A 25,494-nucleotide genomic window follows, 5' to 3' on the forward strand; every position below is an offset into this window, starting at 1 on the left:
TTGACATCTTGATGGTGTTGTGGATGGGAAGATGTGGAAAAGAATGCTGAAGGCTTTATGTAGAGTAACACTCTAATGGCCTTCCAATAGTAGACATCTTGTCCCAGAGCTGCCAATCATCCTAACTCCAGTCAGTTGTATCACTAGATGGGGTTGGGGGCCCCAAAAATGGTCTATCCCAAATTTACCCTTTACAGGTAGAAATGCATTAAAAAGAATTAAGTGGCCTGGAGACTCAAAATACATTGGTGCTCAAACAAATTGATCGTGAACTGGTAGGATGCAGATTTGCATTCTGTATCTCCATATATAGCAAGTTCTCAGTCAGATTGTAAGAAAAAAAATAAAGACTTGCATTTATATAGCCCCTTTCACGATCTCAGGATGTCTCAAAGCGCTCAATGAAGCTTCATGGCCCAATTAATTCCTTTTGAAGTGTAGTCATTGCTGTAGGGAAAAGCAGCAGCCAATTTGTGAATAACAAGATTCCACAAACAGCAATGTGACAATGACCGGATAATCTGCTTTTAGTGCTGTTGATTTGGAGGATAAATATTGCCCAGAAATCCACTGCTCTTCTTTGAAATTGTAAAAGATCCCATGCACTTTCACCTGAGAGGGCAGAAGGGGTCTCCGTTTCAAGTTTCATCCAAAAGACGGCACCTCTGACAGTGCAGCACTCTCAGTACTGTCCTGGAGTGTCAGCCTAGATTGTGTGTTCAGGTCTTTGGATGGGTCTATGAACCCACGACCTTCTGACTCAGAGATGGCAATGCTACCCACTGAGCCACTGGGAAAGTCCTCAATGGATTTCTCTTTGAGGAGAGATAGAAAATTTGACGGTATGTCACTATGATCTGCTCTTGTCTGTACCCCAAGTGACTGGTCACAGAATTATCCTGGAAACAGCCTGATCACAAGTTCTCTTGGCTGAGAAACTAGAAACTAATTTAAAAGTTAGGAACTCAAAATGATCAAGTCTAACTTAAAAAAAAAATATATATATATAATTATAAATAATTTGAAAAAGAATATACATGTATATATGTGTCAGATGAATACTTGAAATGAAGCTACTGAGACCTTTTCTGAAGTATTTCTTTAATGTGTGGCTAAAATCTATATTCTTACATATGCTGAACAGTCACACCTTAGTTGCTATGTCACAAGTAATGATAATGAATGTTACAGAAAGTTTTGTACAATGATGCCTATTGTTACAATATGAAACATGTTCACAATTCATTACAACCACAACAGACGCAAGAAATAGACGAAAAGTTACTTTAATTAATCAAAGATTCCCAATTACAGCATGTCACTACTTGATTGTTGACTTTGGTCGTTAAAAATAGCTCACCCTGAATTCTATGTTAACACTTTTATGTTTGGTCCTCTTTTCTTTTCCCACCCCAATCACTAGATGGATGAATGCACACCACATCAAGTCATGAAGACCAAGACAGTTCCAGATTTCATACCTGTTCTAAATTAGCTGCTCTCTGCTAGACTGTTGTTGGCCAATATGTTAACCAGGGTGGTTAACATATTGGACAACAACATGTAGCTCCCTGGGAATAAAGTACGAATCGGCTGAACATTGAGAAGAGAATCAGAGAAAAACATAAATAAGCAATGCAACAAATAGTATTTGAAGCAAACTGACAGAGAGTAAATGTATACAGCACACAGAAAGAATCAAAGATACGAACAAGCTCGAGAGAGAAAATCACAGGTGCAGAAGTACACAGAGAAGTACAGCAGGACAGAGAAGAAATGGATCAGAGACACGGTAAATTTTCATGTCTAACACTCCTGGAGCAGAGTTTTACCTGCCAGGAACACATTGGGAAATTGGGTACATGCCTGAATATCCCATGTGTGCCCATGGCAACCAAAGCTATGCACCAAGAGCACTAAAAACAAATTATCTTCACAGAGAGAGAGAGAGAACGGAGATGAGACATTTCTTCACTCAGAGGGTTGCGAATCTTTAGAATTCTTAACCATAGCGGGCTGTGGATGCTCAGTCGTTGAGTATATTAAAGGCTGAGATAAATTTTTGAACACTAAGGGATATGGGGATCGGGCAGGAAAGTGGAGTTGAGGTCGGAAGATCAGCCAGGATCTTATTGAATAGTGGATCTGGTTCGAGGGGCCGTTTGGCCTACTCTTTTCTTATGTTCTTACAACTGATATGTACAAGGAGAGAGAAAAACATGCAGAGAGAGAGAACAGATACAGGAATAGAAAGAGACAGAGAGAAAACCAGATACGCACAGGGACAGAGAAGTGGATGTTCTGGTCTTAGATCGAGAATGGACATGTCACATGAGTGTGAGTCACGCATGATGGTGACCTTAAAAATAATTTTAGTCCAGAGCTTCGGGATTTTGATTCAACAAAGTATCATGTAGATGGATATCACATTGATATTTCCGTAACACTACATGCAAATGAGATTTTCTTCATTTCCATCGAAACAATCATTTTTCACTGCTTCAAGTGCTTTTTCATATCTTGTTGAAGTGCTTGAAATCCATCAAGTTGTTTGGTCTAAACAGGAAGTCCGTTGAGTATTTTCCTTTGTTGCTTTGCTCCGTGTGGAAGCAGTGTTTAGTATCTGACAGCCAGTGATGTTGCCCAATTGGTGACAGTCGTGATACGTTCTGCGACTCTTCCCTCTGAGCTCCCAGTACATTGATGTCTTTGAAATGCATCACCGGCTTCCGTATTTCTTTGAGGTAGCGGTTAGCTGGACTAGAACAAAATCTTTCAAGGCCAGTGACCAGGGAGGGGTAGTTTCTCTGCTGGAGAAGCGGCATATACAACACCCTGTGCTGACTCTGGTTGTGAAAGTTCTCATCTCTGCCACTCGCGAATGGCGACGGCTGGAAGTGAAGAGCTTTGAGCGGCCCACTGTAACTGGACAAGCTGCTGAAGGTGTCTGAACGGGTATCGCGATTTTCTGGCCACATGACTATTGGGCCAGCGCTGGCTTTCAAGAGGTTGTTCGGAAGGGGATAGGTCGGTGCTTGCGTTGAGCTGAATTCATTTACTGGCTTAGACTTGGAATAGAGACTGCGGAACTCCTCATCAAAACGTTCGACAATGTGTCCTGAAAAGAGGGTGATGAAGTTCTTGTGCACTTGCCCCGATAACCAAGTAAAACTGTGAAAAGAGATCAAAGTTTTACTAAAACAAAATAATGAAATGCTTAATATATCTTGCCACCAAATTTGCCAATTGAAGGCAAACGTTTTTTTTTAATGTTATTTTTGCTGCATAAGGTGTCAGCTGTGGTAGCACTCTCGCCTGGGTCAGAAGTTTACGGGTACAAAGTCCCACTCCAGAGACTTGAGCACCAAATCTAGGCTGATACTCCAGTGCGATACTGAGGGAGTGCTGCACTGTCAGAGGTGCCGTCTTTTGGACGAGAGGTTAAACCAAGGCCTACCTTCTCAGCTGGATGTAAAAGATCCCATGGCACTATTTTGAAGATGAGCAGGGGAGCTCTCCCCAGTATACTGGCCAACATTTATCCCTCAACCAATATCACTAAAACAGCGTATCTGGTCATTTATCTCATTGCTGCTTGTGGGATCTTGCCAATTGGCTGCCACGTTTGCCTACATTTCAACAGAGACTACACTTCAAAAATGCTTAATTAGCTGTAAAGTGCTTTGCATCGAGGTTGTGAAAGGAGCTATATAAATGTATCTGAAAGACAGCACCTCCGACAGTGCAGCACTCCCTTAGTGCTGTACTGCAGTATCAGCCTAGACCAAGTCTCTGGAGTGGGACTTGATCCCACGACCGTCTGACTCAGAGGCGAGAGTGGTACAGCTGAGCCACAGCTGACACATAATTATGGAAGATTAAAATAGCAGAACAGGATTAAACAGAAATGCAAATGTTAATTCCTTAACAATATATCAGAATGTCTCACTAAAGTTTCAGTTTAATTCTCATAGAACCAAATTGGGGCTCATTTTAATTTGGCTGAATTAGTGTTAACGGAGCAGTAAAGGTTCTCAAAATCAGGTCGGTCGGCAAACCGCCCCGTTAATGACTAGGCTTCGGTGGTCGCCATGTTTAAACGGGACATCGGCTGGGCTGCCGCTGTTACAAGTGGTGTGCCGTTTAAATATGCAAAGTGGGGTCCTGTGATAAACATAGGACTCCGATCACCAATTTAGGACAGGAATGGACGGAATGTGCGCCGTGAAATCTCCAAGCAGTTTTACTGGTGGTAAAAGGCCCCCAAAAAGGCAAGTTTGACATTATTTTTGTGAGGCCATGAAGAACAAGAGTATTTAGATCATTGCTGCACAAAGCTTCCTGCGCCACCCCCCCACCAATCATGAACCCTCTCCACACCGCCCCGACCAAATCATGAACTTAGCTTGCAGCATCCAATACTGTGCCGGCCCAAATCCAGAGAGCTGCATCAAATGGTGTGCCCACAGCTGGTCGGTTCTTTTTAAATGAAGCCCAGGGCCTCAAAATGGCTCCAGCCTCTTCATTTCTGGCACGGGTGGGTGGGGGCCATTCCACCGATCAGTGTTTTGATAATTAAAATCTCCCCATCCACCCCCAGTAATTCCCGCACAGGGCAGGGATACAATCTTATTGCATCATAGAATCTTAAAGCACAGAAGGAGGCCATCCGGCCCATTGTGCCTGGCCAGCTCTCTGAAAGAGCTGTCCAATTCATCTCACTCCCTCTTCTCTTTCCCCCTAGCCCTGTAAATGTTTCCTTATAAATCTTACCAATACCAGGATTAAAGATATCCAGTGAATACTGCCAATTGAAGGAGGTTTTTCTTATTTTCTTGGTCTACAATAATGGAACTTAGTAACATTTACTTTTATGTGGTAATGTACAGAACTTGTAGACTGGGAGTCTGAAGTGATGAAATCCCTTAGCTTAAATTTGGCAGGGCCTGCGGGAAACCTGCTCTTCTAGGTTTTCCCCACCGCTTCGGAACCCCCACGTACCCCTCCCCAATTCAGCTCAAAGTCAGCAAAGGGCACACGGCTCAATGTTAAGTCAAAACTGACCAACAAATGGTTCCTCACCAGTGGCCTTGCATGATTCTGATGATGTTCTGCAACTTGCCAGTCAGGTAAAGACTGTGATTTTAGATCGACCATCCGCTTATAGAAACCACCCAGTTATCATTTCCACAGTGGAAAAAAAACAATCCCACTGTGTCACACAGCCCCTGTAGGGTTGGCAGCTCTGGTTGAACATATTCTTGTAGGTTGCCTCACATGACCTCTTCCCGCCAACCGCCCTGCCCCCATTCTCCCAACGTGTCCATCATTGTGTCATCCCACCTTCCCATGGCCAATCGGAAAGCAAACAGGCAAGAATCTTTGTTACCCGATTGGATGATTCTTCCTTTTTTCCCCAGTGTAGCATATTTTTTATAATTAATAATCAAAAGTGTTCAAAGAAAATGAAAAAAATAAACACAGTGGTGTTTAACGCCCCTATGATTTTTCTCCCGGGTTTGCTTGCAGCAGTGTCCAAGAGGGAAGCAGAGATCTCAGTGGGTTGTAGGGCCAGAAGAGGTTACAAACTGGAATAAGTCTTTAATTCATGGAGACTCCAGGGCAACCCTGGACGATTGGCAACTTAACCTCATGTCACCTTTTGCTACTTGCACTATCTATAAATACACTGAACTGAAGACGTGCGTTGGCGGAATAACGTTCCACTCACCTGTAGGATCCCGCTAATACGTACAGGCAGTCTATGATGATAAACTTTTCCTGAACTTGGCCTGAGAACTTCTTTCCTGATTTTGCACAGTAGAGGTCACCAGACACATGTCGGACTCCTATATTCTGCACCGTACATCACACAAGAGAGAAAGGGGTTTATCAAGAGAATGCAACAACAAATTTATATTTCAATGATACAAAAAGTGGCACCTTGTCAACTTTGGACTGTTAAAAGTATCAATTGTGGTTTATATGTCTCATGTCAATTACTTGCTGGTATTCGACTTACGCGGTTTATTCTAGTCTGTAACCTCCTCCAGCCGTACAACTCTCCGAGATCTTTGCACTCCTCCAATTCTGGCCTCTTGGGCATCCTCGATTTTAATCACTCCACCATTGGCGGCTATGCCCTCAGTTGCCTGGGCCCTAAGCTCAGGAATTCGCTCCCTAAACCTCTTCCCCTCTACCTCTCTCTCCTTTAAGACTCTCCTTAAAACCTACCTCTTTGACCAAGCTTTTGGCTATCTGCCCTAATATATTTTTATGTGGCTCGGTGTCACATTTTGTCTGATAATCGCTCCTGTGAAGCACCTTGGGATGTTTTATTAGGATAAAGGCGCTATATAAATACAAGTTGTTGCTGTTTTAATTAGCTTGTATTCCAATATCAGAGAAAACTAGTTACTATTTCAAAAGCAAAATACTGCAGATACTGGAAATCTGAAATAAAAACAGAAAAAGCTGGAAATACTCAGCAGGTCAGCTGCATCTCTGGAGAGAGAAACAGAGTTAAGACCCTTCGTCAGAACTGCAACAAGTTAGAGATGTAACTTTTGGTTTGGTTGACAGCATTAAAGATAGACCAGAAAAGATATTGTAGATATTTTACTTAGAGTGTTATTTCTGTGCTGATCGCACCCAGAGTGGCAATATGAATGTGAAGGCTTGCTTTGTCTCAGTGTTCCTGGGGTAAGAAGGGCAAAGGTCAGCCAGAGGTCCAGCTTTTAAATGATATTTAGTGACCTTATTGGAAATGTGTGTGCGTCGAGTGAGGTCAGGTTTGGGCCTGGCATGCACGTACAATCTGTTGACGCTCTCTGTCCCATTCACATTGTAAATGGGCGTTTGGGTGTGATAGCAGAGGGTGATCGGTACCCGTGGGACAAAGGAAGGCATACTCAGAGTAGGCTTTATACAGCAGTAAATATATACCATAACAACCCGCTGCGTAAAATAACACTTGGCTCATCTCCCCTTGGGCTCTTTTGCCAATCACCTTCATCAGTGTCCTCTGGTTACCGGCCCTCCTGTCAGTGGGAACAGTTTCTCCTTATTTACTCTATCAAAACCCTTCATCATTTTGAACACCTCTATTAAATCTCCCCTTAACCTTCTCTGCTCTGAGCTTTTGGCTTGTCACTTTTCTCCGAAATCGTTTTACCCGAAATCAGTTCCATAAGAACTGGTCACTCTCCCATACCTTGGCCAAGTGGCCATTATTCATGTGTGAGTCCAGTACACATAATATGTATTGTGTAGTATTAAAACTGGATTCTTTTACTCTTTAATATAATGCTGACAAAACACATACCTTTAGGTGGCTGTCTGTTATCTGGAGTTTTTCACACATTTCAGTGAAGTATTGTAAAGAGCGCTGGTCTAGCAGCAGGTAAACTGTGACTCCGCGCTTGTTGGCTGCCTCAAGCATATCACAGAAGATATCAATATCGGTGAATATGTCCATCACAATAGCTATCAGCTGGGGAAGAGAAAGTTAGAATCATCAGCTTCATGGTCAAAAGTTTAACTTTTACACTTTGACTTCAGTTATGTGGAGAGACTAGAGAAGCTGGGATTGTTCTCCTTAGAACAAAGAAGGTTAAGGGGAGATTAAATAGAGGTGTTCAAAAATGATGACGGGTTTTGATAGAGTAAATAAAGAGAAACTGTTCCCACTGACCAGAGGGCTGGTAACCAGAGGACACAGATTGAAGGCGATTGGCAAAAGAGCCCAAGGGGAGATGAGGAGAATTTTATTTTACGCAGCGAGTTGTTATGATCTGGAATGCACTGCCTGAAAGGGCGGTGGAAGCAGATTCAACAGTAACTTTCAAAAGGGAATTGGATAAATACTTGAAAAGGGAAAAAGTTGCTGGTCTATGGGGAAAGAGCGGCACAGATACGATGGGCTGAATGGCCTCCTTCTGTGCTGTATCATTCTATGACTGCTCGGAGGGGCAATGGGAGATAAAATGTCATGCTGCTGCATTAGCACTTCTAAGTCTATTGATAAGTAACATTGCTGAGACAGAGTAATGGCAGTTTTACTCTGAATCTGGCTACACTGTAACTGATACAAGATTCGTAAAGTTAACATTTGATGCCCAAAATGGGAAAAAAGCATCTCAATGAATGGAAATGAAAATCAAGGCAATTTCTACATCGGCTCATCGATCTGCATGGCTGGTTTTATGCCAGGGAGGCAAGTTGAAAAATGTAACCCTTTGGAAACATTTGGGTGCTTCTAAGTTTTGGGTTGATATTAAACATACAGCCCAAGGCGGCCGTGAAATCAGGTGTAAGTTGGTGGTGTGCCCTCCTGAACCTTTCAGTGTCAAGCCTGTTTGGTTATTGGTTTAGGGCCTCATTATAATAACAACTTGCATTTATATAGCGCCTTTAACATAGTAAAACGTCCCAAGGTGCTTCACAGGAGCGTTATCCAACAAAATTTGACACCGAACCACACAAGAGGATAATAGGGCAGATGCTCAAAAGTTTGATCAAAGAGGTAGGTTTTAAGGGGCGTCTTAAAGGAGGAGAGAAATGTAGAGAGGCGGAGAGGTTTAGGGAGGGTATTCCAGAGTTTAGGGCCCAGGCAGCTGAAGACACGGCTGCCAATGGTGGAGCGATTAAAATTGGGAATGCGCAAAAAGCCAGAAGTGTAGGAGTGCAGAGATCTCAGCGGGTTGTAGGGCTGGTGTCGGTTACAAAGTTAGAGTCAAGCAAGGCCATGAAGGGATTTGAAAACAAGGATAAGAATTTTAAAATTGAGGTGTTGCCGGACCGGGAGCAATGTAGGTCAGCGAGCACAGGGGTGATGGGTGAATGGGCCTTGGTGTGAGTTAGAATACGGGCAGCAGAGTTTTGGATGAGCTCAAGTTTATGGAGGGTGGAAGATGGGAGGCCGCCCAGGAGAGCATTGGATGAGAGCCTAGAGGTAACAAAAGCATGGATGAGGGTTTCAACAGCAGATGAGCTGAGGCAGGGGTGGAGTCAGGTGATGTTACAGAGGTGGAAATAGGTGGTCTTAGTGATGGTGTGGATATGTGCTCGGAAGCTCACTTTGGGGTCAAATACGACACCAAGACTGCAAACAGTCTAGTTCAACTTCTGCAGTTGCCAGGGTGAGGGATGGAGTTGGTGGATGGGGAACGGAGTTTGTATTGGGGACCGAAGGCAACGGCTTTGGTCTTCCCAATATTTAGTTATTAGAATACAGCCGGTCAGCTGCCCAGCACTCAGTGAGCACTAAGGGGCAACTTGCCAAGCTGGGCGTCGGGGCGAAAATCTTTCTGCTCCATGAGAAAACTCAATCGGAACCTGCCAATTAAAGGGGATGGAGGCACGTCTGGCGGGGGCTACCCAGTGGTTGTCAGTGGGCCGCAGTATTTTTTGTGGAATCAGGAAGTGTATTCCTGTTCCTACCCTTACCTGCAAAAACTCCGACCCCTCACACCCATTCCAGAATAGTTTTAGAGCGCCCTCCAGTGGTTGTAGGAACAGGAGGAAGCCATTCGGTCCCTTGTACCTGTTCTTCCATTCAATTAGTTCACGGCTGATCTGTATCTTAACTCCATCCACCCGCCTTGGTTTAGTAACCATGATACCCTTGCCTATCAAAAATCTATCAATCTCAGTTTTGAAATTTTCAATTGACCCCCAGTCTCAACAGCTTTTTGGGGAGAGAGTTCCAGATTTCCACTGCCCTTTGTGTGAAGAAGTACTTCCCGACATCACCCCTGAACGGCCGAGCTCTAATTTTAAGGCTTGTTCTGGACTCCCCCACTAGAGGATATAGTTTCTCTCCATCTACCCTATTACCAACTTTTTTAATCATCTTAAACACCTCTTAAAGTCACATCAGGCGGGTGTTGGGCATCTGATTATGTTGGGTAAACAGTACGGGTGGCAATTGAAAATCACCCACTTGTGTTTTAATTTGCATTTTTGTGCTATATCTTTCTGGGCATATTTTATTGTTAATTTGTATATAATTTGACTAAAAATCATCAGTTTTATATTATATCACATTACAATGATAAAGATGGTTTATTAATATTTTTATTGTTCCATTATTCCCTACGCAGCTCAACATAAATAGCCATGCTTTACTGAATCCAACTCACTCAATAAAGACATTAACATTTGTGTTAATATAGAAACTTGCATTAAAAGTGATTTATCTATTCAGAATACAAGAACCCAATAATTAACTGAAAATCAGTTCTCAATAAATTGACAATAAAGATACAATTGAAAAGCGTGATCAGGACTACACTGGCAGTTAACGACTACACTGATAAACCCTGTCTAAAAATTAACTTACTCGCAGATTGATAAAATTACAGATAGATAGACAGGCAGGCAGGCAAACAGATGCAGATATATATTGATAGACAGATGTAGATACATCATCATAGGCAGTCCCTTGGAATCGAGGAAGACTTGCTTCCACTCTTAAAATGAGTCCTTAGGTGGCTGAACAGTCCAATACGAGAACCACACTCTGTCACAGGTGAAGGAAAGGGAGGGTGGGACTAGTTTGCCACAGGCACTATCTGCTGCCTGCGCTTGATTTCTGCATGTTCTCGGCGATGAGACTCGAGGTGCTCAGTGCCCTCCCGGATGCATTTCCTCTGTAAAGTCCTTACTCTACAGTATGAAACCACACGAGGCACATTCTCGGAACATGGTCACTCTGTGACCTTAACTCTTTATTCACAGGACTCCGAAGACGATGACCCTGCGTGGGACCTCCCTCTTTATACCTGTGTGATCAAGTAAGGAGTGTCTCTCACAAGTTCACCCGTTGTAGTCAAGGTGTGCATCTAGGTTGAGTGTATACAGTAATAGTTACATTGTGGTTAAATACATGACATCCTCCACTTAGGGCGGTCTTTGGCCAGGGACTTCCAGGTGTTGGTGTGGATATTGCACTTTATCAGGGAGGCTTTGAGGGTGTCCTTGTAGCGTTTCCTCTGCCCACCTTTGGCTCATTTGCCGTGAAGGAGTTCCGAGTAGAGTGCTTGCTTTGGGAGTCTTGTGTCTGGCATGCGAACAATGTGGCCTGCCCAGTGGAGCTGATCGAGTGTGGTCAGTGCTTCAATGCTGGGGATGTTGGCCTGGACGAGGACGCTAATGTTGGTGCGTCTGTCCTCCCAGGGGATTTATAGGATCTTGTGGAGACATCGTTGGTGGTATTTCTCCAGCGACTTGAGGAGTCTACAATACATGATCCATGTCTCTGAGCCATACAGGAGGGCAGGTATTAATACAGCCCTATAGACCATGAGCTTGGTGGCAGTTTTGAGGGTCTAGTCTTCAAACACTCTTTTCCTCAGGCGGCCGAAGGCTGCGCTGGCGCACTGGAGGCGGTGTTGAATCTCATCGTCATTGTCTGCTTTTGTTGATAAGAGGCTTCCGAGGTTGGGAAATGGTCCACTTTGTCCAGGGCCGCACCATGGATCTTCATGAATGGGGGCAATGCTGTGCGGCGAGGACAGGCTGGTGGAGGACCTTTGTCTTATGGATGTTTAGCGTAAGGCTCATGCTTTCGTACGCCTCAGTAAATACATTGACTATGTCCTGGAGTTCAGCCTCTATGTGCGCAGACGCAGGAGACGACAGAGGTTGGGGTGGTCTTCGACCTGGCCTGGAGGCGGCGAAGGTTGAACAGGTTCCCACTGGTTCTGTAGTTTAGTTCCACTCCAGCGGGGAGCTTGTTGACTGAGGTGACGCAGCCCTGTTTGATCCCGGTCCGGACGTGGATTGGATCTGTAATGGATCCATTGATAAGGATCACAGCCTGCATGTCGTCATGGAGTAGGCAGAGGGTGGTGACGAACTTTTGGGGGTATCCATGGAGGAGGACGCTCCATAGACCCTCGCGGTTGACAGGGTCAAAGGCCTTTGTAAGGGCGAAGAAGGCCATGTACAAGGACTGGTGCTGTTCCCTGCATTTTTCCTGTAGCTGTCGAGCTGCAAAAATCATGTCTGTTGTGCCCCATAGGGGACGAAATCCGCACTGTGACTCCGGGAGGAGCACCTCGGCCACAGGGAGAAGATGGTTGAGGAGGACTTTTGCAACAACTTTCCCAGTGGCTGATGACAGGGAGATTCCTCTGTAATTGCCGCAGTCGGACTTGTCCCCTTACTAAAAGATGGTCACGATCACTGCATCTCTGAGATCTCCCGGCATGCTCTCCTCCCTCCAGATGAGAGATAAGGTCATGTATTCGCACCAACAGTGCCTCTCCGCCATAATTCATTGCCTCAGCAGGGATTCCATCCGCTCCCGTAGCCTTGTTGTTTTTAAGCTGTCATGGCTTTTTCTACCCCGTGCAGGGCTGGGGTTTTACTGAGGTGGTGGTGGGTAGCATGCTGTGGGATGGAGTCGAGAACACTCGAGTCAAAGGCAGAGTCTCGATTGAGGAGATCTTCAAAGTGCTCCTTCCAGCGGGCCCTGACTGCCTCGGGGTCCTTGATGAGTGTTTCCCCATTTTTGGCCAGCAGTGGGGTGGGGTCTTGGGTGTTTGGACAGTTGGTAGCCTTGACTGCGATGAAGAATCCTCGCACATCATGGCTGTCGGCCAGCTGCTGTATCTCCTGTGCTTTCTCCAACAACCACCTGTTCTTTAGGTCCTGGGTTTTTTGTTGGACCTCAACCTTGAGCCATCTGTAATGATGCTTTGCTGCTCCAGAGTTGGGTTGTTGTTTAAGGCTCAGAAATGCCCTGCGCTTGCGATCTATTAGCTCTTGGATCTCCTGATCACCATTCTCATCAAAGCAGTCCTGGTGTTTCCTGGTTGAGTGACCGAGCGTCTCTTTGCAGGCACTGGTTATGGAGGCCTGGAGGGCAGACCAAGTGCTGTGGGCATTCTGTGTCTCGGGGTCATCAAGGCATGCCAGGTTAGCTGTGAGGCGTTGACTGTATAGGGCTCTCTTAGCTGGGTCTTTAAGTGCCCCGGCATTGACTTTTTTGCAGCACTGCTTCTGCTGCCCCCACCACTTTGGGGCTATGTTAATGATGTTGATGGATCGGAATAGGCGGTGGTCCGTCCAGCAGTCGTCAGCTCCTGTCATGGCGCGGGTGATGCGCACATCCTTGTAATCCCTGGCTCGGACGATGACATAGTCGAGCAGGTGCCAGTGTTTGGAGCGAGGGTGTTGCCACGATGCCTTGTATTTGGCCCTCTGGCGGAACAAGATGTTGGTGATGACAAGTTCATGTTCTAGACATTTTGTCAGGAGTACGGTACCACTGGAGTTGGCTTTCCCTACCCCCTGCCAATCACACCTAGATACATAGTTAGAGACAGACAGACATACAGACATATAGATAGACAGATAGATAGACAGATAGATGTAGATACATATTGATAGATAGATAGATAGATGTAGATACATAGTTAGAGACAGACAGACAGACAAACAGACAGAGACAGACAGACAGATAGATAGATAGGTAGATAGGATATTGATAGAAAGATGTAGATACATAGTTAGAGATAGAGATAGATAAATGTAGATATATATTGATAGATAGATATATGTAGATATGTATCGATAGATAGATGTAAATACATAGTTAGATATAGTGAGATAGATAGATATATGTAGATCTGTATTGATAGCTAGCTCTCTAACGAGATAGATAGATGTAGATACATAGTTAGATACACAGACTGACTGACTTCTTATAATTGCCTTGGAGTGATTTCAAAGCTACAATCTAATCTAAAAACAGAAAATGCTGGAAATCTCAGCAGGTCAGGCAGCATCTGTGGAGAGGAAGCAGAGTTAACATTTCGGGTCGATGACCCTTCGTCAGAACTGGAGAATGTTCGGAAAGAACACATTCTTAACAAGTACTGAAAGGGGGAGGGGAAGAAAGAACAAAAGGGAAGGTCTGTGATAGGTTGGAAGACAGGAGAGATTAGAGAGACAAAAGGGATGATGGCTCAAATTCAAATGGTAATGCCAAGAGTTAGAAAAACATTAGTCAAGATAGGGTGTGAATGGTGGGATAATGACCAACTGCCATTAGAGATAGAGTAAAAAAGAAACAGGCTCTGGGGGCAGGGAAGGGAGCCAAAGATTGGCAGCGGTTACACTCTGAAATTTTTGAATTCAATGTTGAGTCTAGAAGGCTGTAAAGTGCCTACACGAAAGATGAGGTGCTGTTCCTCAAACTTGCGTTGAGCTTCATTGGAACAGTGTAGGAGGCCGAGGTCAGAGTGGGAAGCTAATCTGAGAGTTTAAAAAATGGTTATTAGTTTGCTAGAGCTTCATTCACAGACTAATCTGAACCTTCAAATAGGTTATAGATTAGTAGTCACTTCAGGTATTCTTTGTTTAACCCTCCAGTCAAGGAATAGTTGGCAGGAGAGCATCAGGTGAGTTCAATATTTAGATTTGAATTTGACTATTACTGATTAACACTATCCAAATAACACAGTATATTCATGCTGTGTATCTTAATTTGGCAATATTGTCCCAGATCTCGCTGGAGTGGTGCATCTTGCAGCGTGCCACATTTGTTAAAATTTTTTACTGCGCCCTTCAACTTGTCTGACAAAATTACTCACTATTCCAGAATCATTCTGGAATGTAAAGATAAACCCCGGCTTCTATTCTCCACTGCTAACCATCTTTTTAAACTCCTCTCCCCAGTCTCCACCCTCAGTACCGACAAGAAGTGTGAGGAGCTCATGGACTTCTTTGTCTCTAAGATTGAGACCCTCCCTTCAGCCGCCTCTGCCTCTTCCCTTCCTTTAGTGAAGACAAACGTAGGTCTCTTGCAGTCGGATTCAGGTGAATTTATAATGGGGAACAAAGAAATGGCAGGCCAGTTGAACAAATATTTTGGTTCTGTCTTCACGAAGGAAGACACAAATAACCTTCCGGAAGTACTATTGGGACCGAGGGTCTAGTGAGAAGGAGGAACTGAAGGATATCCTTATTAGGCGGGAAATTGTGTTAGGGAAATTGATGGGATTGAAGGCCGATAAATCCCTGGGGCCTGATAGTCTGCATCCCAGAGTACTTGAGGAAGTGGCCCGAGAAATAGTGGATGCATTGGTGATCATTTTCCAACAGTCGAATCGACTCTGGATCAGTTCCTATGGACTGGAGGGTTAGCCTGACATCAGTCGTGGGAAAAATGTTGGAATCAATTATTAAGGATGAAATAGCAGCGCATTTGGAAAGCAGTGACAGGATCGGTCCAAGTCAGCATGGATTTATGAAAGGGAAATCATGCTTGACAACTCTTCTGGAATTTTTTGAGGATGTAACTAGTAGAGTGAACAAGGGAGAACCAGTGAATGTGGTGTATTTGGACTTTCAAAGGGCTTTTGACAAGGTCCCACACACGAGATGTGCAAAATCAAAGCACATGGTATTGGGGATAATATACTGACGTGGATAGAGAACTGGTTGGCAGACAGGAAGCAGAGAGTCGGAATAAACGGGTCCTTTTCAGAATGGCAGGCAGTGACTAGTGGAGTGTCGCAGGGCTCAGTGCTGGGACCCCAGCTCTTGACAATATACATCAATGATTTGAATGAAGGAATTGAGTGTAATATCTCCAAGTTTCAGATGACACTAAACTGGGTGGCGGTGTGAGCTGTGAGGGGAATGCTAGGAGGCTGCAGGGTGATTTGGATAGGTTAGGTGAGTGGGCAAATGAATGGCAGATGCAGTATAATGTGGATAAATGTGAGGTTATCCACTTCGGGGTCAAAAACACGAAGACAGAATATTATCTGAATGGCGGCAGATTAGGAAAAGGGGAGGTGCAACGAGACCTGGATGTCATGGTTCATCAATCAATGAAAGTTGGCATATTGGTACAGCAGCCGGTGAAGAAGGCAAATGGTATGTTGGCCTTCATAGCTAGGGGATTTGAATGGAGCAGGGAGGTCTTACTGCAGTTGTACAGGGCCTTGGTGAGGCCTCACCTGGAATATTGTGTTCAGTTTTGGTCTCCTAATCTGAGGAAGGATGTTCTTGCTATTGAGGGTGTGCAGCGAAGGTTCACCAGACTGATTCCCGGGATAGCAGGACTACATATGAGGAGAGACTGGATCAACTGGATCCTTTATACATTGGAGTTTAGAAGGATGAGAGGGCATCGCATAGAAACATATAAGATTCTGACGGGACGGGACAGGTTAGATGCGGGTAGAATGTTCCTGATGTTGGGGAAGTCCCGAACCAGGGAACACAGTCTTAGGATAAGGGTTAGGCCATTTAGGACTGAGATGAGGAGAAACTTCTTCACTCAGAGAGTTGTTAACCTGTGGAATTCCCTGCCGCAGAGAGTTGTTGATGCCAGTTCATTGGATATATTCAAGAGGGAGTTAGATATGGCCCTTATGGCTAAAGGGATCAAGGGGTATGGAGAGAAAACAGGAAAGGGGTACTGAGGGAATGATCAGCCATGATCTTATTGAATGGCGATGCAGGCTCGAAGGGCTGAATGGCCTACTCCTGCACATATTTTCTATGTTTCTATGTTTCCCTAGCTCACCGGGCCAAACTTCCTCTAAGGATCCCTCCTGCCCTAGCGCTGACCTCACAGTTTTCTCCAGTTTCTCTTCGATATCTCCTCATGACCTTTCCAAGCTCATCTTGTCCATGAGACCCACTTCCTGCTCCCTTACTCTATTCCCACCAAACTGCTGATCACCGAACTTCCTTTTCTGGCTCTCATGTTGACTGACATTGTTAACAGTTCTCTCTTCGCAGGTACTGTCCCCCTCTCCCTCAAATCCACCATCATTACACCTCTCATCAAAAAAACAACCCTCCGCTCCTCCATCTTTGCAAACTACCGCCCCATCTTCAGCCTCCCTATCCTCTCCAAAACCCTTGAATGTGTTGTCGCCTCCCAAATCCATGCCCATCTTTCCCACAATTCCATGGTTGTATCCGTCCAATCCAGTTTTCGCTCCTGCCACAGAACCAAAACAGCTCTCATCAAAGTCACAAATGACATCCTTTGTGACTGTGACAAAGGCAAACTATCTCTCCTCGTCCTTCTCAACCTGTCTGCAGCCTTTGATACAGTTAACCACTCCATCCTTCTCCAATGCCTCTCCACCGTCCTCCAGCTGAGTTGAACTGCACTTGCCTGGCTCCAATCTTATTTATCTAATCTAATCTAAACTAAGACCGCCTATTTCCACTTCCGTAACATTGTCTTGACTCAGCTCATCCGCTGCAAAAGCCCTCATCCATGCCTTTGTTACCTCTAGACCTGACTATTCCAATGCGCTCCTGGCTGGCCTCCCACATTCTACCCTATGTAAACTAGAGGTGATCCAAAACTCGGCTGCCGGTGTCCTAACTCACACCAAGTCCCGCTCACCCATCACCCCTGTGCTCGCTGACCTACATTGGCTCCCAGTTAAGCAACGCCTCGATTTCAAAATTCTCATCCTTGTTTTCAAATCCCTCCACAGCCTCACCCCTCCCTATCTCTGTAATCTCCTCCAGCCCCACAACCCCCCCCCCCCCCCCCAAGATGTCTGCGCTCCTCTAATTCTGCCCTCGAGCATCCCCGATTACAATTGCTCAACCATTGGTGGCCCTGCCTTCTGTTGCCTAGGCCCCAAGCTCTGGAACTCCCTCCCGAAACCTCTCCGCCTCTGTACCTCTCTTTCTTCCTTCAAGACGCTCCTTAAAACCTACCTCTTTGACCAAGCTTTTGGTCATCTGCCCTAATTTCTCCTTGTGCGGCTCAGTGTCAAATTTTAAAAATCTCATAATACTCCTGTGAAGTGCCTTTGGACGTTTCACTACGTTAAAGGCGATATATAAATACAAGTTGTTGTTGTTGAAAATGTTTGGCACCATAACTTGCTGGAAGTGCGAGCTGATAGCGAGGGCAACGGGGGACCTGGGACCTCGGTGAAATCCGGGACCAACAGTCCATCACCTTAACCAATGAGATTTAAGGATTGAGGAATAAACAGAGGAATGGCGGAGAAGGAAATAGGGTGAATTAGAGTCAAATTAGGTGCAGAAAGAGAAATAAAAAGAGGGAAAGATTGAATTAAAAGAGAGAGAAAAAAAGAGACAGAATGGAAGAGTAAGAATTTTTTTTTAAATTACATTTTTAAAACCTGCAGGAATAACTTACTACCTGCAGGAGTGAGACTCCACAGTTTCAATTGTTCCCTATCTGGGCCGGAGAGGTTGAGTGACATTGCAGAAACATGAATCTTGTCATTAACAGGGTCCTAATGTCATTAATTGCCAGCCCTAACTTTCTACGGCAAGTTTAATTGGTAATTAATGCACAACTGCAGCAATTACATGACACTCAGTGAGAGGTTGAGCGTGAGATCTTGTTTTCGCGAGGTTAATGGCAGAGCAGTGCAAATCATCCAGCAACTTGGAGTGATTCATAACTCATGGCACAACTGTTTCATGTCATGAGTTGCTGGCTTTTTTACGCACTAATAACATTGGGCACATTTAACTCGTCTTTATGTTTCCAGCAAATTCTGTGCCATTATTGTCTCACAACAAACATTACTGAGTTCCTCTGTAGAAAAAGAATTACCTCAACAGCTTTGCTGATGTAAAAGCGTAAAATATCTTTGATGCTCTGCGATTTTTCAGTCTGAAAGTAAACTTTGATGTTTGCGGGTCCATTCAGATAATACCTTTTGTCTGACATTGGCCACCCTTGCTCCAGCGCTGGTCCATTGCTGTCCGAGACCATTGGAAAGTAAGTATCAGACAGGTCAGCGGAGGCATCCGACATCCCACATTCAGTTTTTTCTCCTTCTAGAAGTGGTTCCTCGATTTGAAGGGGTTCCTTGGCGTTTCTAATAATGTATTGCATTTCTGAAGGCGATAGGAAGCTCACCTCCCCCTCTTGGGTCAGAACATTGTTATAAGCCTCAGCACCGATATCCAGCAGCGCATCTGTAGCCAACCTTATGCTTTCATTGTGGCTCGGGTCAAACGTAGGTTGAGGGGACCATGGGTTTTTAATCGCTTCCAGTCGTTTCTTTATTTTGCCAACACTCTTCTGTCGATACCAATCTATTTTCAGGTAACTTTGCGCATTCATTGTTAATGCTTGTGACTGGCTCCACAGCGACTTAGTGATTGCTATATTTACAGCTGCATTAATATAGGAGGATAGTCCCTGCGGTAAGTCACGCAATTATGTGTAAACAAGTTAATTATACTGCCCTCCCTTTAGGCAAGTGCTGAATCAGGGTAATCACATGCTGAAGATAACTTCAGCAAACTGTCACATCAGATTAGTCCGTAAGAATTTAAGTTTTTTTTTCTCTGGAATGTTTTCAACACTCATGACTTATTTTAAACGTTGGCATTTTCCCTTGTGCAACGCTAGACCTACTTGTGCACTCAGACTTCTCTGATTGCCAACTTGAGGATCTGTAGTTGGTTGTTAGGTGCGGTATCAGTCAAGGAGGAGAATCTGTAGGGTCCCAATCATGCGTCAAAGTTAATTTCCCCCTTGCTACCCAATGTACTGTATTCTCGGATATTAAACTCTCAGTTAGCTTTGGCTTAATGGCAGTAGCTCATGGGCTCAAGTCCCACTCCAAAGACTTGAGCACTTATTATCTCGGTTGACTCTTCAATGCAGTACTGAGGGAGTGCTGCACTATCAGAGTTGCCATCTTTCAGATGAGATGTTAAACTGAGGTCCCCGTTTGCTCTCTCAGGTGGAAGATGGGAGTAGGGCCAGGAGACCATTGGAATAGTCAAGTCAGGAGATAACAAAAGTATGGATGAGGGTTTCAGCAGCAAATGAGCTGAAGCAAGGGCGGAGACCGGCAATGTTACGGAGGTGGAAGTAGGCGATCTTTGTGATGGAGAGGATATGGGGTTAGAAGCTCAGCTCAGGGTCAAATAGAATGCTGATGTTGCAAAGGGGCTGGTTCAGCCTGAGACTTTGGCCAGGGAGGAGGATGGAGTAGGTGATGGGGGCTGAAGACAATGGCTTCGGTCTTCCCAATGTTTAATTGGAGAAAATTGCAACTTATCCAGGACTTGATGTCGGACATGTACACTGACAACAGAAGAGACCATGGAGCGGTCGAGAGAGGTGGTGGTGAGGTAGTGCTGGGTGTCGTCAGCGTACATGTGGTTGTGTCTTTGGATGATGTCGCGAGGGGCAGCACGTAGATGAGAAATAGGAGGGGGCCAAGGATAGTTCCTTGGGGGACGCCAGAGGTAACTATGCGGAAGCGGGAAGAGAATCCATTGCAGGAGATACACTGGTTACAACTTTGTCACCTCCACGTTTTATTACTGCATTGTCATTCATTGTCACCACTCCATACTGAAATCTGGTGCTCCAAGAAAGTGCACCACACCATGAAGGCAATTTAAAAAAAAAAAATTCCCCTCCATGTGGAAACAAAGAAATTAGTGGACTAAAATATATTTGTTCCAACAGTTCTGCATGATAGATACATTTAATCAGCATTGCCTTTACATTGTTTGATGGGAAGATGTCGGTTTACATTCTGTTTCTTGCTTTATACTCACAGTTCCAACACCTGTCTGACAAACTTTGATTCACTGCAGCCACTCCTTTACTAATCAATTACTTGCATAACTGACATATGTCTGAACTGACAGGAAGGAACCACTTACATAGCATTCAGAGTTTGCTTAAGGCCATAAAGTATATAAACCTGTTTCTAATTTGAGGTTCTATAAACTCCACAAAAGGTGTTTCAACAGCAGCCTGTCAACATCCATCTGCATGTGTTAAAGCTGTGTGTCTAACCAGCGACAGATACATTGGGATCAGCTCTACATTCTCCTTCCATAAACCACTATCATATAGTTAACACTTCACCATGTAAAACCTCTATTTTAGATGTTTGATATAGGCAAACAGGAGCTAGAATCAGTTTAGAATAAGTTACAATATTTAAATTGAATTGACTGACTATGTTCACTTTTTATTTGCCTTATTTCCACCACCCCCCCCCCCCCCCCATCCCCCACCACCTTTCTCCCTCCTCTTCAATAACCATGGTCAGATATTTAAAGTAATTGGTAGAAGCATTAGAGGAGAGTTGAGGAGAACTTTTTTCACCCAGAGGTTGGTGAGGGTCTGGAACTCATGGCCTGAAAGTGTTGTAAAGGCAGAAACCCTCATTGCATTTTAAAAGTACTTGGATATGCAGTTGAAGTGCTGCCATCTACAAGGCTATGGACAAGAGCTGGAAAGTGGGATTAGGCTGGATAGCTCTTTTATATAAGAACATAAGAACATAAGAAATAGGAGCAGGAATAGGCCATACGGCCCCTTGAATTTGCTCCGTCATTCAATAAGATCATGCCTGATCTGATTTTGGCCTCAACTCCACTTTCCTGCCTGTTACCCACAACCCTTCATTCCCTTATAGTTCAAGAATCTGTTCAAATCAGCTTTGAATATATTCAATAACTCAGCTTCCACAACTCTCTGGGGCAGAGAATTCCAAAGATTCATGACCCTCAGAGAGAAGAAATTCCTCCTCATCTCCGTCTTAAATGGGCGACCCCTTATTCTGGAACTATGCTCACGAGTTCTAGATTCCCTCACGAGGAGAAACATCCTCTCTGCATCCACCTTATCAAGCCCCCTCAGAATCTTATTTGTTTCAATAAGATCACCTCTCATTCTTCTAAACTCCAATGAGTATAGGCCCAAACTGTTCAACTTTTCCTCATAAGACAACTCCTTCATCTCCGGAATCAATCTAATGAACCTTCACTGAATTGCCTCCAATGCAATATATCCCTCCTTAAATAAGGAGACCAAAACTGTACGCAGTACTCTAGGTGTGGTCTCACCAATGCCCTGTACAGTTGTAGCAAGACTTTCCTACTTTTATACTCCATCCCCCTTGCAATAAAGAGCAACATTCCATTTACCTTCCTGATTACTTGCTGTACTTGCATACTAACTTTTTGTGTTTCATGAATGAGGACACTCAGATCCCTCGGTATCGCAGCATTCTGTAGTCTTTCTCCATTTAAATGATATTTTGCTTTTCCCACATTATACTCCATCTGCCAAATGTTTACCCACTCACTTAGCCTATCTATATCCCTTTGCAGATTCTTCGTGTCCTCCTCACAACTTGCTTTCCCACCTATCTTTGTATCATCAGCAAATTTGGCTACATTACACTCGATCCCTTCATCCAAGTTATTAATATAGATTGTAAATAGTTGCGGCCCCAGCACTGTTCCCTATGGCATCCTACTTGTTACAGTTTGGCAACCTGAAAATGAGACATTTATCCGGACTCTATTTTCTGTTAGTTAGCCAATCCTCTATCCCTGCTAATATATTACCCCCAAAACCATGAGTTCTTATCTTGTGCAGTAACCTTTTTTGTGGCATCTTATCGAATGCCTTTTGGAAATCCAAATACACTATATCTACTGGTTCCCCTTTATCCACCCTGCTTGTTACATCTTCAAAAAACTCTAATAAATTTATCAAACACGATTTCCCTTTCATAAAACCATGCTGACTCTGCTTGATTGTATTATGATTTTCTAAATATCCTGTTACTACTTCCTTAATAATGGATTCTAGGATTTTCCCAATAAAAAATGTCAGGCCAACTGGTTTATAGTTTCCTGCTTTCTGTCTCCCTCCTTTCTTGAATAGGGTTGTAATATTTGCGGTTTTCCAATCCACTGAGACTTTTTCAGAAGCTAGGGAATTTTTGAAGATTACAACCAATGTATCCACTATCTCTGCAGCCACTTCTTTTAAGACCCTCAGATGCAGACCACATGTCCAGGGGACTGGTCAGCCCTTAGTCCTATTAGTTTGCCTAGTACTTTTTCTCTAGTGATAATGATTGTTTTAATTTCCTCCCTCCCTATTGCCCCCTGATTTTGTACTATTATTGGGATGCTTTTAGTGTCTTCTGCCATGAAGACAGATACAAAATATTTGTTCAAAGTCTCTACCATTTCCCTGTTCCCCATTATTAATTCCCCAGTCTTATCCTCTAAGGGACCAACATTTACTTTAGCTACTCTCTTCCTTTTTACATACTTGTAGAAGCTCTTACTGTCTGTTTTTATATTTCTTGCTCATTTACTCTCAATCTATTTTCTCCCTCTTTATTATTTTTTAGTAATCCTTTGTTGGTTTCTAAAATTTTCCCAATCTTTTAGCATACCACTAATCTTCGCAACATTGTGCCTTTTTTTTTCAATTTGATACCATCCTTAACTTCCTTAGTTAGCTACTGATGGTTCATCCTTCTCAATAAAATATATCTTTGTTGCATCCTTCAGGATGTAGTTCGGGATCTGGAATATCAGGTCCTTCATTGAAACACCTGTGAACTCATCCTTTTTGGGCGTGAAAGCAAGTCATGCTCGCTTCGAGGGACTGCCTATGATGATGATCTTTGTTGAGAATTATGAAATATCTCCTTAAATGTCTGCCACTGCTTATCTACTGTCTGACCTTTTAATCTATTTTCCCAGTCCACTTTAGCCAACCCTGTCTTCATATCTTTGTTGCCTTTATTTAGGTTTGAGGCACTAGTTTCAGACCCAACTTTCTCACCCTCAAACTGAATGTGAAATTCTATCATGTTATGATCACTCTTCCGTAGAGTATCCTTTACTATGAGATCATTAATTAATCCTGTCTCATTACACATTACCATATCTAAAATAGCCTGTTCCCTGGTTGGTTCCACAATGTATTGTTCTAAGAAACTGTCCCGAATATATTCTATGAACTCATCCTCAATGCTACCTTTACCAATTTGATTTGTTCAATCTATATGATTAAAGTCACCCACGATTATTGCAGTATCTCTCTTACAAGCCCCGATAATTTCATGATTTATACTCTGTCCTACAGTGTAGCTACTGTTAGGGGGTCTATAGACTACTCCCACTAGTGACCTCTTTCCCCTCCTATTTCTTATCTTCACCAAAACTGATTCTACGCCTTGATCTTCCGAGCCAAGATCATTTCTCACTACTGTACTGATCTCATCCTTTATTAACAGAGCTACCCTACCTCCTTTTCCTTTCTGCTTATCCTTCCGAATGTCAAGAACCCCTGAATATTCAGTTCCCAGCCTTGGTCACCATGCAACCAGGTCTCTGTAATGGCTATCAGATCATACCCATTTATTTCTATTTGTGCCGTCTATTCGTTTATCTTGTTACGAATGCTGCATGCATTCAGATAAAGAGCCTTCAATTTTGTCTTTTTACCATTACTATTTCTCCTTACTCTGACCCTATTTGTTGGTGCACTCTTATTGTTATGTATGTAAACTTTATAATAGTATAAGACTTGTCACCAGGGTGTGCACCTGTTGGAGACCCAAGGGTCACATGCACACCCCGTGCAAGCAAGTATAAAAGGTTGTCTGCCATGCTGTTTGAGCACTCTGGAGTTTGATTAAAGAAACTAAGGTCACATCAGTTTGAACTTGCAGCATACAGTCTTGTGGAGTTATTCTGAACGTAACAATTGCCGACGAATAACAGATCACGAACTTTCACGTGGTTATGGCTGCCGTTGGTATTCTTGAGGGATTTGTTGAGGGTGATGATTGGGAAGCCTTCATTGAGTGTCTTGACCAGTACTTCATGGCCAACGAGCTGGATACGGACAGTAACGCGATCAAGCACAGGGCGATTCTCCTCACCATTTGTGGGTCCACGATATATGGCCTCATCAAAAATCTGCTAGCACCGACGAAACTAATGGACAAGACATATGCAGAGTTGTGCACACTGGTTCAGGAACACCTCAAGCCGAAGGAGAGCATCTTAATGGCCAGGTATCGCTTTTATATGCACCATCGTTCCGAGGGCCAGGACGTGGCGAGCTATGTCGCTGACCTAAGACGCCTTGTGGAACCGTGTGTATTTGCTGGAGTTTTGGGGGAAATGTTGCGGGACTTTTTCATGCTTGGAATTGGCCACGAGGTCGGTCATCGCAAACTGCTGTCTGCCGAATCCCTAGATCTGAGCAAGGCCATCACTATAGCCCAGGCTTTCATGTCCATGAACAATAATACTAAGTAGATATCTTCTCAGCATTGAAGCTCACCGGCAAGTACTGTGCATAAAATAACGCCTTTAGCAGGCAGAACTGTATATGGCAGGGCCTACACGCCTGCAGAAGCCAGACCTAGGCCAGAGTCTGCCGTGGGGCGTGAATGCGAATCCATTAACACCAGGTTAGCGCTGCGGGGATAATCATAGACTCCATCAATGTCGATTCAAGCACTATGTGTGCAAGGGCTGTGGAACAATGGGGCACCTCCAGCGAATGTGCAGACATGCTGCGACTCACCACGTGGCTGAGTCGGCAGAAAATGACCGATTCGGCGTGGATCACGCTGAACGAGAAAGAAAGGCAACTCAACCCAAGGCTGAAGCCCTCCGATAATGTTGAAAGTCAAATTAAACGGCATTCCA

At 44.1% G+C, this 25,494-nt stretch overlaps 1 protein-coding gene across 1 annotated transcript; it reads right to left on the reverse strand.

Annotated features, from left to right (window-relative positions):
- Nucleotides 1-1,118: 1,118 nt before the first annotated feature.
- Nucleotides 1,119-19,105, reverse strand: LOC139255295 (protein FAM83A). The gene is made up of 4 exons (XM_070873900.1): nt 18,590-19,105; nt 7,325-7,492; nt 5,732-5,856; nt 1,119-3,171 (listed from the first exon to the last, which is right to left on the reverse strand). The coding sequence occupies exons 1-4, from the start codon at nt 19,103-19,105 to the stop codon at nt 2,514-2,516; spliced, it is 1,467 nt and encodes a 488-aa protein (XP_070730001.1). The 3' UTR covers nt 1,119-2,513.
- Between the last annotated feature and the right edge of the window lie 6,389 nt (nt 19,106-25,494).

The sequence above is a fragment of the Pristiophorus japonicus genome, chromosome 1, assembly GCF_044704955.1.
Source record: "Pristiophorus japonicus isolate sPriJap1 chromosome 1, sPriJap1.hap1, whole genome shotgun sequence".
Lineage (NCBI taxonomy): Eukaryota > Metazoa > Chordata > Chondrichthyes > Pristiophoridae > Pristiophorus > Pristiophorus japonicus.